General features: G+C 31.2%; 1 protein-coding gene across 6 annotated transcripts in view; it reads left to right on the forward strand.

Annotated features, from left to right (window-relative positions):
* The first annotated feature begins 8,028 nt into the window (after positions 1-8,028).
* The window catches only part of LOC147075221 (uncharacterized), a 38,330-nt gene continuing 31,636 nt past the window's right edge, over positions 8,029-14,722 (forward strand). For 4 of the 6 annotated variants that reach the window (XM_085942811.1, XM_085942808.1, XM_085942809.1 and 1 more), the window contains exons 1-5: positions 8,029-8,282; positions 10,541-10,588; positions 11,923-11,979; positions 12,582-12,666; positions 13,665-13,764. In XM_085942811.1, the coding sequence (XP_085798937.1) occupies positions 10,542-10,588; positions 11,923-11,979; positions 12,582-12,666; positions 13,665-13,764 (289 nt within the window). In that variant the 5' untranslated portion in view covers positions 8,029-8,282; position 10,541. The remainder of the gene's footprint in view (positions 8,283-10,540; positions 10,589-11,922; positions 11,980-12,581; positions 12,667-13,664; positions 13,765-14,722) is intronic. The other 2 variants (XM_085942810.1, XM_085942812.1) reach the window with 1 other exon arrangement.

Here is a 14,722-nt window from a genome sequence, read left to right on the forward strand (position 1 = left end):
AAAAAAATAAAAAAGTATGCAGGATTGCGCATTAGCCATGCGACAAGAGATTTTACAAAAAGAAATATTTTTAAACCCACGCAGTCAGGTTTTGCATACAAACTTAAAAATAATAGCGCGCTGAATACAGATGAAAAGACAAAAAAGAATCATGCACTAACGTTCACTACCAACGCACTAGTGTATACACTTTAAATTTTGAAAAAAATTTAAGTTTAGTGACACAAGTATCCAGCATTTAGCTGGGTCACCCAAATTGAAATGCAAATAACCCCCTTAATGTGCGTGCACAAACGAAAAAAACGCGTGCACAAACGAATGCACTAAAAAAAAGTTGAAATTTCAACATTGGGTGACCCAACGTTTAGCTGGAACACCCAATTTGAAATTGGAATTTTTCGGTTATTATAGGTGCACAAACGAAAAAAAATCGTGCACAAACGTGCACTAACGATGCACAAACAAATAAATGCACACAAAAAAAGTTGGAGTTTTAACATTGGGTGATCTAGGTAAATGGACCTAATTTCATGTCAATTCTACGTGATATTTTCAAAACAAAAGCAGTCGTGTTATATATTATATTTTTCGAGTTGACATAATGTCAAGTGTCAGAATAATATTGCTATTCGGCGTTTTTAAACCATATTGATAAAAGGGTTTTGCAATCCGATAGCTGATAAAATAAGTTAATGGGTAAGTCTACTTTTATTATATTATGTTTATAGGTATTATCCGCTTGTATGCCCCTTGAAATTTCTTTGCTGACAAATAATTTCTATGGTGGGAGTGCGTTATTATTATTATTATTACATAATTATGTCCTCATAAATTTATGTTGTTTTTCATAATTTGTCAATATGATTATCATTGCAATAAAGTGTAGGTACCCATCTGAATTGAAATATCGACTTTTATTCATTTCTGTCACAATTTCGTTTTTATAATTATAAATACTTTTTTGGGTTCGGATCTATGGTTCTGTCATGGTCAAAACTTCTAGTCACGCCAATATAAATGGTGCCAATTATAGGGGGCATCTTCTTGTATGAGAATATATATATATATATATACACGTCTGTTATCTATGCTTGCAACTGAGTGAAGCTACTAACAGGCCAAATCAGTTTTGCCAACTAAAATTTTCAAAATTCAGTAGATTTTTTATTTTTTCTTCAAAATATCAGTAGATTGACAAAAATGTATGAAATTCAACGATTGTTTTTGGTGAAAGCGTGCATAGTGACATAATCTCACAAGTGTCTTTTAAAAAATCATGTAAAAAGTGACTTTTATTCATCACAAATATCATAATTTCTTCTTTTCCTGACAAAAATTTCAGTATATGTACTGAAATTTCAGTACACATGGCAACACTAGGAGTAATACTGGAGTATTGTCAGAAAAATCATAATGTTTTTCCCAATTGTTTAATATTTTTCATACTTGTGCCATTTTTTGTTTATAAGCGATTACAGATAATTTTGTTCTTTGGGCAAAGTTATCGCCCATTGGCAATGTTGGAGGATTTGACGGTGCTAATTATATCTAATGGCCATCTGATGGGCAACACACCAGTTGCGTTGGACGCAGCGAATTTAAACTAAAGTTCCACAAACCAAAGACATTTGAGACCTGTGCTATAAGTTTCTTAAAGCCTCTGATTCTGAAAAGGCAAGTTTATTAGACGACAATGCACACATTGACAGAAAAGTGAAAGGTTGAGAATTAAAAAAACCTATTTATGGATCGAGCTATACCTACTGCAAGAGATTAATTTTGCTGAATTTGAAATGGAAACGGTAGGGTATTGTATAGCTTTGAATCTGCACGCGCAGATTGAGAGAACACGAAAGAATATCTATACCTATATTATTTAAACTCATATGGCTGTACGCAGTGGTTTGGATATCATCAAAAGGTGGAAAGTACGCCGTCAATGAATTTGACACAACGGAATTCATTGGCTTTATTGCCAAAAAAAGATTGACTCAAATGGAGACCAGGGAAACTGGTTAAAATTTTCTTGATTCCAATACAGAAATGATGAACCAAATAATACTTCATGTATGAAAAATCTGAGCAAGAATTTTGCAGTACATATACCTATACAGTAGCGCCTCAGTACAAGACAGAACCCAATTGATTTTGATTTCATCCAGGCATATTATTAAACCATCAGTGCTCGAAATGGAAAATTTCACGAACAGGAACGCTGTATAATTTTCCGAAACTAAGTACTTATGCTAATCCTTTCTTTACGTACGTACGTACTTTTGATATAAAAATGCAACAATAAACTTTAAACTTCTTACGTGGATCTATATTGGGCAGGTTGGTAAGGATTGTCAGCGCCGCAGGCGAAATAATCTTGTTTTAACAAAGTATACCGTCAAAAATTGTATTATTCTTTATTTTTACTTTATCTACCACTATAACCAGTGCATGATACCTCTACCACCACTCGTCACTGATTATAACTTACTGTCTCATTTGGGATAGATAAGTTTGTAATTAATTAGTCATAACAAACAACATATCCACATAAGTACCTTATAGATTCAAATTAAAAAAATATTTACGTAGTTATAGAAAATTTTACAAATTCCATTTAAATACGAGCACAGAATATCAAACATCAAGAAATAGTATTAAAATAGTGTTTAAAAAATAAAGAAATAGTATTAGAAAAAACAGTAAGTGCCTACCTATACCAAGAATTTATAAAATAGCGTTCACATAAACTCGTTCTCACGCAGGTGGAATATACGATTATCCGAAGCGATTTGGTTGAACATAGTTATTTCCTGCCCAATTATCATTAGCAATTATTGCACCTTGGCAGAACAAACAACTTAGATTATCAAGAAAGTTATAAAATAATATATAATAAAATCAATACTAAGTACCAATAACGGCAGAGTTCTCATTTGTACTGGGTAGATATAAGTTGGAAAAAGTACGTAGCCTAAATACCTAGCTCTCTTTTTAACTTTCAGAATACAGTATGTAAGCATACGTCTTAAGAAATCAATCGGATAAAACCATGGATAGTATCCACTATCCACACAGCTTTAAAGGATTCTCAAAGATTTATTTTGAACCTTCTCCACTATAAGAAGGCCGTACCTACATCTAATAAAAGTTTCAAGTCATCCAAACAACGTAAACATAGCATTATTTGTAATTAAATTACCAATGGTGTGTCATTTTCATTTATATAAGATAAAACATGACGGAAGGTGAAACTCAGGTTGCTAAGCGCGATTCTTATAGAATAATATAAAATTGTCATTAATTAGTACCTACTATATTCAACATTATAAGGACTAATATTGTATTGTATGCATGTTATGTTACAATGGTGATGCTTTGGTTACAATTATTGTAATATACATCTACCACCGTATTTATTTAATAATCTATGACTAACACCACCTAAGATAATTAGATGTCCGCACTGGACACATAGGTACCTAATTTGTTAGTACCTACTTATTCTAAACGATTCAATCTATATTGTTTGTCCTTCCCTACTCACGTTATTATTGCCATGGAAATGATAATAGGTACCTACATACAATACAGATATTATGATAGTCGTACATTTTTATTAAAGGATATTCCTATATTTTTTTTAAACAAATTTACAAACAAAAATTAAGTAAAAGTTCTCTCCACACTACCTATGTATTATTTCTATTATTTTTAAAGTCACAAGCTACAATGCATGTAATAATAATTGTAATACAATAGGAACGTCCCAAATAAATAAACTCTGCAGAAGGCTATTCAATATTTTCTGCCCAAACCATCAATGGCCCAAACACATTTTTGTAGAAAAAATCATTCATTATTCATTGTGAAAATTGGGGTTTACGACTTATCATAAATATTTTTTTAACACAAGTCAAGTTGTTGAGATAATAATAATTATTGAATCACAGAACAGATGTTGCCACTGTATTGTCCACCGGAAAGAATTCCTAATGTTTTAGCAGATTTACACGAAGTACCTACTACGTAATTAAGCCTTCATTATTTTTATAAATATCCACAAAATTATCAAATTGTGCGTGTGGCCAGAATTATCTTAAATCAGTTTGGATACCAGCGACAATAGTATATAGGTATATATGTAATAATATAATTAAGTATGTAAAAATGGCGAATTTGTATCCCACAGGAAAGTACTTATTAAAAACGATAATTGTAAGGGTGATTATCCACTTAGTGTTACGAAGAAAAAGCGAATTTAACATAATAGACTTTTTAAAATATTATATTATAAAGCCTATTATAAGGAAAGTATTCATCCACAGGTACTCATCATGACCTATGGCAAATAAATGAATGAATGTAGTAGTTATATCACAAGATTTATTGTACTATAGTCGCAATTCAACAATAATGTAAATTACAAAACAAATGTAAACATCGTAAAAAGAGGGGTTTACGACACGTCATAAGCTTTTTTTAAGAAAAGTTAATTGTTGAGATGAATACCATCTGTTGCCACTTCAATGGTTATTGGAGTGAATTCCTAATGTAATGTAATGTGGTTTTAGCAGATTTACACGAATTACCTACTACTTTATTATACCTTCATTATTTTTATAAATAACCACTCAATATCATTTTTTAAATGATCAAATTGTGTAGGTATGTGGCCAGCGTTACGTTACCTGCGACAAAATATTTTTCAATAGTTTCGGTTAACACGTTTCGCCTGATGACATTTTTGACCAACTTTTAGAACAATTTTTTATTAAAAAATCAAGTTAAACACACAGTTAAAATTAAAACACAAAACTTACTAGAATGTAGCAAAAAAACACCAAACTAATAATATAAACAATTTTGTTTAGAAACGTATTTATATCTTAAATAATACAAAATATTTTAAAAGGCAACTAATAGGAATATTATAGCGGATTGCACGAGTCAAATTATCAAACTTTTTTGTACTAATTTAACCATCGAAAACACAATTCATTCACCCGAAAATAAATGGCGAAGTAATAATTTTTGTCACTCCGAATAAAATAATATAATAAATTAGTAGGTAAGTAAATTAACAATGCGTAAGTCAAAGGCAAGATTGTATTGAGATTTTAAATGTTTCATCCTTTAGAAATTATTAAACAATGTATACTTTATTTTTCAAGAGTTTTCAAATAGTGTCAGCAAGGCACATTTTTTTGGGTAATAAAGTAATTTACGCTTGCAGCTGGTTGTTTCTTGTTATTTAGACAATGCATTTAGGCATGGACATATCGACACAAAATAAGAAGGTTGAAAGAAATTTAGGGATGTCATAATTTTTATTTTTAACCCTTGCACGCCCGGCATAACATAACTTCGTTAATTTTTAATTTTGAGAAAAACTTTAAAAGATACATTCATATATAATTATCTCAATCTAACGAACCGCAACGCAATTTTAAATGAATCCACGAGCCGGAACGGTATATTTTGGAATTCCACGAACCACAACGGCGCTCCGGTGCGTTCCTGTCCATTCCGAGCGCTGTAAACCATAACCAATAGCCAATTATAACGCTGCGGTGTAGGTAATAAGCCAGCAACACCACCAGTTTTATAATATTTTCATAATTAATACAACTATTGGTGGTGATATTCGTGAGAATAATAGTGAAAATGTTATAGGTATCCTAAATACAATATTATTTAGTGTAGGTAGGTATTGTATCTTACAAAGGCCCACCGTGTGGGTGCTAGACAGGATGCGCCTTCGTACACTATACATACATTTTTTTATATTATTATGATTCAATTTATTCTTTTTTCTTTATACTGTTTGTATTAAATTTAAATCAAATATATTTTTAACATTTATCATCAACCTGAACTGTCGATTCTACCTTTTTTTTAAATGTCTTCCATGTTTGTAATCTTAACATAACATAGTGATTGTATTAATTTGTTTCTCTTTATATTGAGATTAATGTTTTTCCATCTAAAAAAAGTTTCTATTAATCTGTATAAACCAGAATTCCATAAGTATTATAATAAAATTATTTCGAAAAGGTCTATTTTTTCTTTATTTTTACCATTGATGATATTTTACATTATTATTTTTAACTTTATTTCTATGAAAGCTACTTATATAAATAATAGCAATCTATGTAGTTTTTAAGAATAAACAAACTTAAGGTAAATAAATAATGATTATCATTTTTGAAACCTTATTGCTTATCCAATGATAGACTGAATATTTGTTGGTAACACGAAAACGTAAGTCGGTCGATTTTTTTTAAAACCAAATTTTTAAATATATAATAATTATAATGAAATAAAAATAACATAAAAAGAATTTAATTTATAGAGAAACGATCAAAGATGAAGACAACAAAAATTACACCTCTCTACGATACTTAATTTTGCTAAAAACCTTGTTTAAACAAAAAAAAATTGTTTTGCCTCTCCTGAAAAATCGACTTTTTGTTGATACGTTTTTGTATTAATTAGGGGACGAATTTAAACCAAACAACTCATTCCAACACTTCAGTAGGTAGGTACTTACTTAAAAATATATCATCTCACAGATCATAATAGTTATTATCTACTGTAGATAGGTTCATTATTAATGTAGGTGTGAATATTTACCTGGTGGTAGACATTCTCTTTGAGTTGATGTTGACGCCAACAACATTATCCATTTTGCACGCGAACTTATTATTTCCTTATAAACTTAAAAATGAAAAACTATGAAAATATAGTTCCCACACCAATAATAAATACTAAATTACAAAAATATGGGTCTTTATATGAAAGTAGCTGCTATATTTCGTGAAATTGACACTCAATAATCATCAAAAAATATCAGTTATATCATAGATTAAAAGTGAAAAAGTTCTTATGCCGACGATATGTGGATATGTCATTGGAAAAATAAATAATTAGAGGCATATAATTACATGCTCACATAGTGTTATATGCCTCGGAAAGAAAATGGATATAGTGTTGTTTTATACACTACTATTTCTGTTAATATAGCGAATTAGAGATACTGTTATATACCCCTAGATAGAGGAAAAAAACGTAAGTATTCCTGTGTTGAAAGTCATTTTTGGCAAAAATGGACATGCTGTCCTATGCCTGCTGGTACAGTATTATTATATATATATAGGACCCCATATTATTATTACATAATAAATGGTCATATTTATTAATAAAATTTAGTTTATTAAGTTTTCTAAGCTTGACATTTTCCATATTATTGCGTGTATACCTAGTAGGTATCGATAGTTCAAGAAAATATTAAAAACCAGGACAATCCATGTAAAATGTATTGTTTATTGCATACGCCCGAGCGGGAGAAACCATAGATAATTAACGTTTATGAGAAAGGTCAATAACCATAGCCAATTTTGTGCTTATAGCTCGAGTAGGTAGGTATTCATTTTAGCGCAAAAGATTGGCTATGGAAATCAAAATGTTTGCGTTTGATTTTTTATAGCAAATAAGTGAACGTTTCGCAAATCTACTACTTTTATTGGTTGTCAATAGATACTGTATCTAGTATTTTTTGTATTGAATAATGTATGTAGAATAGGTTCCATTATTATGGCGAATTAGTTGGCGAGCCGTCGTACGTTCAACATAACCTGAAGCGAACAGTACAAATTAACAGAACCATGTAATAATAGTGTACCGACTTAAATAATTGTGAAATCAATTTCCTTTATTATCGCCTTCTAACGGTAAAGCATTTATAACAAATACCACAACAATTTCTTCTTATTAATAGTTTTATAGAATTGAATATGCATTAGAAAATTAAAATCAAAACAATGTAGACACATAATAATATATACCTAATTAAAATGAAAATATCAAGTGTTCATCATTCAAATCAAAGATGCTGAAGAAAATCTTGGTAGGTAGGTAGGTAATAATATTATTATATAGGCCAAAGTCTGCGAATCGAGAAATTTTTATAGAGGTATTTTTAAGAATGTCAACGACAATGAAATATTATCAATTTTTGCGTGATTGTCTTTTGCCTATGCGTCTACATGGTGGATTGTCGTTCGGCGAGTGATATGTCACAATATTGTTTAAAATCTATATTTATGATATAAATTACATTGAAAACTTCTAAAAAAATACAAATCACATCGTTAAGTTATCATTAGCGGTTTTTTATTTACTTTGTAACAGAAAAAATATGCGGAAGTGATCTCCCCAAATAATGTTATCGATCTATTTGATTGTTTTACCCGTCCATTATTTGGATAATTAAGGAATTCGCAAAGGTTTGTACGAAACCTCATTAGCGTATACTTTTCAATCCGTTTATTATTATCTTCATAAGCATGTGTGTTTGACGTCTCTGGATCCAGCGATTGAATTTATTGTAGTTTATTTAATTCATTCTCACCAGGGGACGTATTTTTAAATGACAAAACAAACAGTTATTAATTGGCACGTCTGGGTTCTTTACCCATAAATTTACTTTGATGCTGCTACAAATACGTTTCTATTTCCGTTTAACACGTGTTTACATTTAAATAACGAGATTGTTACCTATATAAACATAGAATGTCTACTTTATCTCATTTCTCTATAAATGTCATCTATGTGACATAATTTCAATTTTACATACCCCAAAAAGTAATCACAATAAAGGGACTGCATTTGTTATTTATCTAAATAAAAATTTAGCGAATGGTTAACAAGCAATCCTTCTAAAAGATTTTTTAAAAAGCCTTTTTATTGTGAGTATCAAATCAGTGAAAATCAATGTTATTTTTCCTTTGCCTTTTATGCAATGTCAAAAAGTAAATGTAAATAAATGAATAAGTATTATTGATTTTGCTGTATAGTAGTCGCACAGAACTGTTCACTTTATTGTATACACACAATAATGTGTTTGTGACTGATGCACTAGGTATATACTTAGCGATAAACAAAAACATTGAAGAAATCTGTCTCCCAGACAGAACCAAAATATAGGAAATTGAAACAGGAATTCAAGGACTAAATTTTAAATTGTCTGCAAGTCCTTGCGGATTCGTTTTTAGTAAAATCCACTGTTTTCCACTGCGTTAATCAAAGACTGCAAGCATTTTAACCCAAGTTTAGATTCAGTCACACCCGATTTATTAACTTTTAATTGTATAATATGACTACACACATACGTATACACGATTACAATGAGTGAAAATGCGAGAAAGGCTAACCTGAAATAGTTGGGTAAAAGATGAATCATCAAATGACTTCTCAATATTGTAGAATTGAATCGTAATTATTTACACATCGGGCAAAATCATGGAATCTGCAGAACATGTGCAGATATTGCCAAAATGTTTAGAGAATATTTAGATAATCAATCACAAATAATATGCCAAATTATTTTTTATTTGAGTTTTAAGAATGTTGCATTTTATAACTAGAAAATACTTTGTTTCACAAAGCCTCGGAAACATACCTATTAAAATAAGAGTCAATCTTTTCATAAGATATCATTACCTTGATTTAAATTACAAAAATGGTTGACATTTCTTGACTGAATTTGAAATACCTCAGATACTGTGGTTCTTACAAGTTTTTTGCAAGGAAAATTGAGTCAGTAAATTAATTTGTTAAGAACACTCGTTCTGCAAGTGAAAGATGTTTGTTTGAATCTCGAAGTTCAAGATTTTTCTAATAGCTTACTCTGAGGCTTTTCAAAATGATAATATATTTTCGACAAAATATATTTTTTTTAAAAAATCTCTATAATGAATGGATAGATTTTGTGGGTTAAATGCATAGTCATACTTGAGTGATTTTAAGCAATGTTAACCCTTTACTGCATAGTGTCGCAAATTTGCGACATTTCAAACTATTTCGATATAGCCAATGCCATCTGTGTAAATTATCAAATACTATCCTTTTTCGATGCCTAGAAAACTGTTTTACCATAAACATCCTACTTTACCGATTTTGTTTGGACATTTCAAGAAATAAAGCATTTCTGCATTATATTCCCTGCATTTCTGGTTTGACAGTTGACGAATTAGTATGTACGCAAAAATCCGTATTTGTAAATAAATAAAAAAAAATATACAGAAGATTTAAATTGGTTGAATAAAAATATCTACACATCAAATAAGGTGTGTACATTAGTTTTTTATAATTGTTTTCATTTGGTTTTGTATTTTTTCATACTAAAATGTAAGATTTCCAAATGTCGTAAATCTGCGACACCACGCAGTAACATACAAAATTTAATGAAATTTTCGAAAAATATTTTTTTCATTATTTTTCCTTCATTCACAAGGCATTTTAACACCAATAAAAAATAAAATTTTTCAAAAAAAAAAAATCATGCAGTAAAGGGTTAAACCAGGCTGGTGGAATTGACGACTAAATTGAAGTCAGAAACTAATAGATGTGTTTATTTTTATTGTTATTACATAGTTTTAGTTAAGTCTAATTTAACGTTCACATCTCTGCATTTGGTCAAATGGCCTCAGCAAAATGGAACATGTTTCATGTTGCAATCATTTTGTCTTGACTTTTGTTTCAGAATGGAAAAGATGGATGCTGATGAATCCGTCGTAGACCTTAGTGTCGGGTGAGTTATACTTATCCTATACGAAATCTGTATCCACAAAAAAACTTGAAAAATTTCCCAAAGCATCATTTTTGAATGTAGGAATGAAAATGAACACATATTATGTAACTGTTAACACAATCATAATGTGTAAGATCATTGCTGACTCAAATTGAAAGCCAATACATTCACAACGACTGGTCCTACTTTTTCCGCCCCTCCTGTTGTTGTCTATTATAGATGACCTGTCATTGTTCTAGAGTGCTCATACTGACGCGTCTGTCGTGTACACACAGGGCATGGTTTAATTTGGATAGATGAGTTACATGATAAATAATACACTAGCATTAACACACCTTCTACAAATGTAGTGCATTGATCAATGCTACATATTTTTTGTAAATCGATATTACCACCGGTTTTTGTGTGAAGTACTAGTCTGACTTTGACAGGTGATGAATAACAGGAATGTATATTATTTATAAATAGCACTGATGGTTTCATATATTTGATTTGAGAATTGTTTATAATTCAATTTGTAACGAGAAAGGGCGAATCAATATGTCAAGCAATCTGGGATCTGATATTGACAGCTGACCACTCGTTGCTTGTACAAAAAGATATGCTCAGGCTTTATTAATCTAAAGATGGCGCTGGTAAGATGCATTGAAATTTAATAAAAAAAACACGGCCAAAGTAATCAATGACATAAGTGAGAAAAATCCTTAAATTCTATTATCATTAGTCTGAATGTTTTTTTTTGTGAATTACACTTAACCCATGCATGGTTTTTAATCATTGAATTTAAGTGTAATTTTATTTAAAAAATATATATTATAAATTAATAGTGGCACTTATGAATGAACCGATGACTATTTTGTAAGCACACTACATAATATTATGTCCACTATAAAGAACTGCAAATTTTTAAATAAAATTTCATTCACACAAATATACTAAAATGATTAATATAGTTTAATGTAAAAATGCAACACCATGCATTTAAAGGTCCTTTTAGACATTGGTTCATCTGTTGTTCCTTCATTTGGAGTTTCAGTCGTCATTTCAGTTAAGAAAAGGCGATGTACTTATTTAGTTATGTATATGATCAGTTCAGTTTGGAAATGGCAATGTATATTTACATATTTTTTATCTACTAAAAACGAATGTTATTTTTATGATAAATTTCCAAATATCTTGATTGGTATAATGAAGTACAGTAAGTCCTCGACTTACGTGAACTCATACGTGTACAGGCGCTATTATGCGATTTAAAAAAATATGTATTTCGTTCTACAATTAGAACAATAATTATTCTCGATAAACTTTTGAATCATGGATTAATTTGTTTCCAGTGGACACACCGAATACACTGCTCCGCAGCCATGCTTTGTACCTCATCAGTCGTCTACGTAAGTCCTAAATAATATTTGTAAAATTGCCATATGGTGAAAAATAGACTACGAATAATGTATTTTGATGCATGACATCTCATACCCGGTAACATGTAAGTTGTACGTATATGCAGTTCATCGTGGGACACTTATTCGTGCGCCGCAGTACGTGATAATTTACGTACGTGATAAATACGTGATATTTGTTTAACATTTTATCAAATGACGAGTTCTTCATTGAACATTTCACCGTGGAATACATTTGTACGTATCTTACAAAATGCGGCGATAGTTTGCAAATAGTACTGTTCCAATTAGATTAACCCTAACCTAACTTAACCTAACCTAACCTAGTAAAGACATCTCCACATGTTGTAGCATACGTACAAATATACTCCACAGAAAAATGTTCAACGAAGAACTCGTCATTGATTAAATGTTACACGAACTCATGTTTCACGTACTGCAGCGCACAAATAAGTGTCCTGCGGTGAACTGTTTACGTACAAATTTTCAGATACGCTCATACCCAACTCAATGAAAGCAAACTTTTAATTAATTACTTGTTGAATGTAATGATAATAAATTTTGAGTTGAAAAATATTTCTGGTGTCTTGTAGGCCTCTGCCGCCAGAGTTGAGTGAACTCCGAGCTCTCACAGCGAGCGGCTTAACCATTACTCCGGCTCATCCGCCCCTGCATCAGGTAAACTGAATAAATTATGGGTTTTCCTTTGCTAATCAATATCTTTGGTTCACAATTTTTTTCAATATTGGGTTGATAAAATTTAGTGCGCGAAAGAATGACTATAATCTGTGTGGACATTCTGTTCATAAATATTTGTAGTTAGATGTTTTATATCAAACAATAGTTTATAATCACTTCAAACGGTGTACGCGGTAAAATTAATGTGTATATTTAGTGACTTTTTGTATATTTTAATACATCCATTTGAATTATAGAGGTGTCGAGTATCGATACACAATTAAAAATTATATTGTACAATCACACATTTTTAAATAATGACACTATCAAAGGAAAACAGCGCCTATTTTTACTATTAAAGCTAATTTGTGATGTGTGTGGTATTATCTGGTCGATTCGCCACGCCGGGCCCCTCCTGAATATGATCCTATTAGGATCGGACATGGTTGGAAAAAAGTTGCGAAGACTGGCTGTTTGGAACGAGTTAAACGATTATAATAAACGAAAAGAATAAGAATACACGCTTACAGTGATCAATGTGTTATTATATACAGCTCGATTGCGGGGAATATGTTTTGGACACAGTCGCGATCAGTGGGGAATTTGACCAATGAAAACAATCTAAAATAATATTACTTAAAAAAAATAACATTCTTTCTATTCCTCATTGCAAAAAAGCATAGTTTACCCTGCTTGTCCTATCTGCACTTATTATGTAAAATTTGTTGATAACTTTACTGTCAAATACTCGTGAAAATTCCTTGCACTTGGTGGCACACATCAAAATAAGTACAGACGATTTTGCACTCGCCAGGGTCGCGATGAACGGAGGGGTTAGTTGTATATAATAATGCCGAGAAACATGTAGTGATTTGATCTATCTTATTCAGTTTAAATCAAAAATTGTGGAAGAAACTTGATTATTTATGTATAGAAACTAATGATTATTATTTTTCAAAAGTGTGGCGCTGATCACGTTTTATTATGATCTGTTCCAGGGTGGAAGACGAGTCCTGAGGCCTCGTACCGATCAAAGAAGCTACGCAGAGTCTCCCGATATTGTCCTATTGCCCGCCAAGCCTCCGGTGCCTAAACCAGGTATTAAACGTGATATATTTAGCTTTGACATTTACCTCTCCAGTCGTCATATAAACGATCTACATCTCTCCATAAAAAAATATAGTAACACTTTACAAAAATAAAATAAAATTTTTTGTTTATATTTTTTCAACCCAATAAAAACAGCACTAGTGTCATGTTTCGTGAACATACCGCAAAAATGTGCTCTCAGTTAACAGCTCAATGAGTTTCGTTCAAAATTAAATTACAGCTGGTTCTCAATTTACCGGGACGAGTGGAAAATCAATCATAGAGTTTGACAAATTATGGGCGAATTTTGTACACCTGAATGACATTTTCAAGGTTTGTGGATGAGTGGCAAAATGTCTGCTTCTGTAGCTTTGGGTCATGGGTTTGAAAGACCCAAGTTCAATGTGTCTTTGGATTCAGAGCATGGACTCAATTGGTTGAGAGAATGGCTAACAACCGCTCATCATATTTTTTTGTTGCGAAACTTCTTCAGTGGCAGCCAAGATCCACAACAGATTGTAGGTTCTATGCCTTCAGCGAGTTTTCTCGCTCTATGAGGCCGTGATCGACAGGCCGCTCATGCAGATTTCACGGGTTATCTCGTCCGATCTTAAACTCAAATTACTAGCCACTCTCAATTGATTTGCATAACCTAAAAAATTAAACACACATTGACATCTCTTTGAATAATTATGAAATACTAAGCCAAAAACTATCGGTATTAAAGCGATTGTAGTAAGAGCTTCGCTCTTCATTCAACGTGTGTCTTAAAAATCTGCAGCCTGTCAGATACTGTCATATTAATATGAGGCACAGAAAAGATTAATGATGATGACAATATGTGTGTGTGGTAGCCCTGCTGATAAGTGTTGAGTGATCCACTATTATTATTATATTTTTATGAATGACATTTCACTGTGTTTGTAATCTGTATACATTTTAGCTTACAATATTTACATTGATATTA

This window comes from Rhyacophila brunnea, unplaced genomic scaffold (genome assembly GCF_057557595.1).
Source record: "Rhyacophila brunnea isolate RB1 unplaced genomic scaffold, BYU_Rbru_1.0 scaffold_15, whole genome shotgun sequence".
In the NCBI taxonomy this organism is placed as follows: domain Eukaryota; kingdom Metazoa; phylum Arthropoda; class Insecta; order Trichoptera; family Rhyacophilidae; genus Rhyacophila; species Rhyacophila brunnea.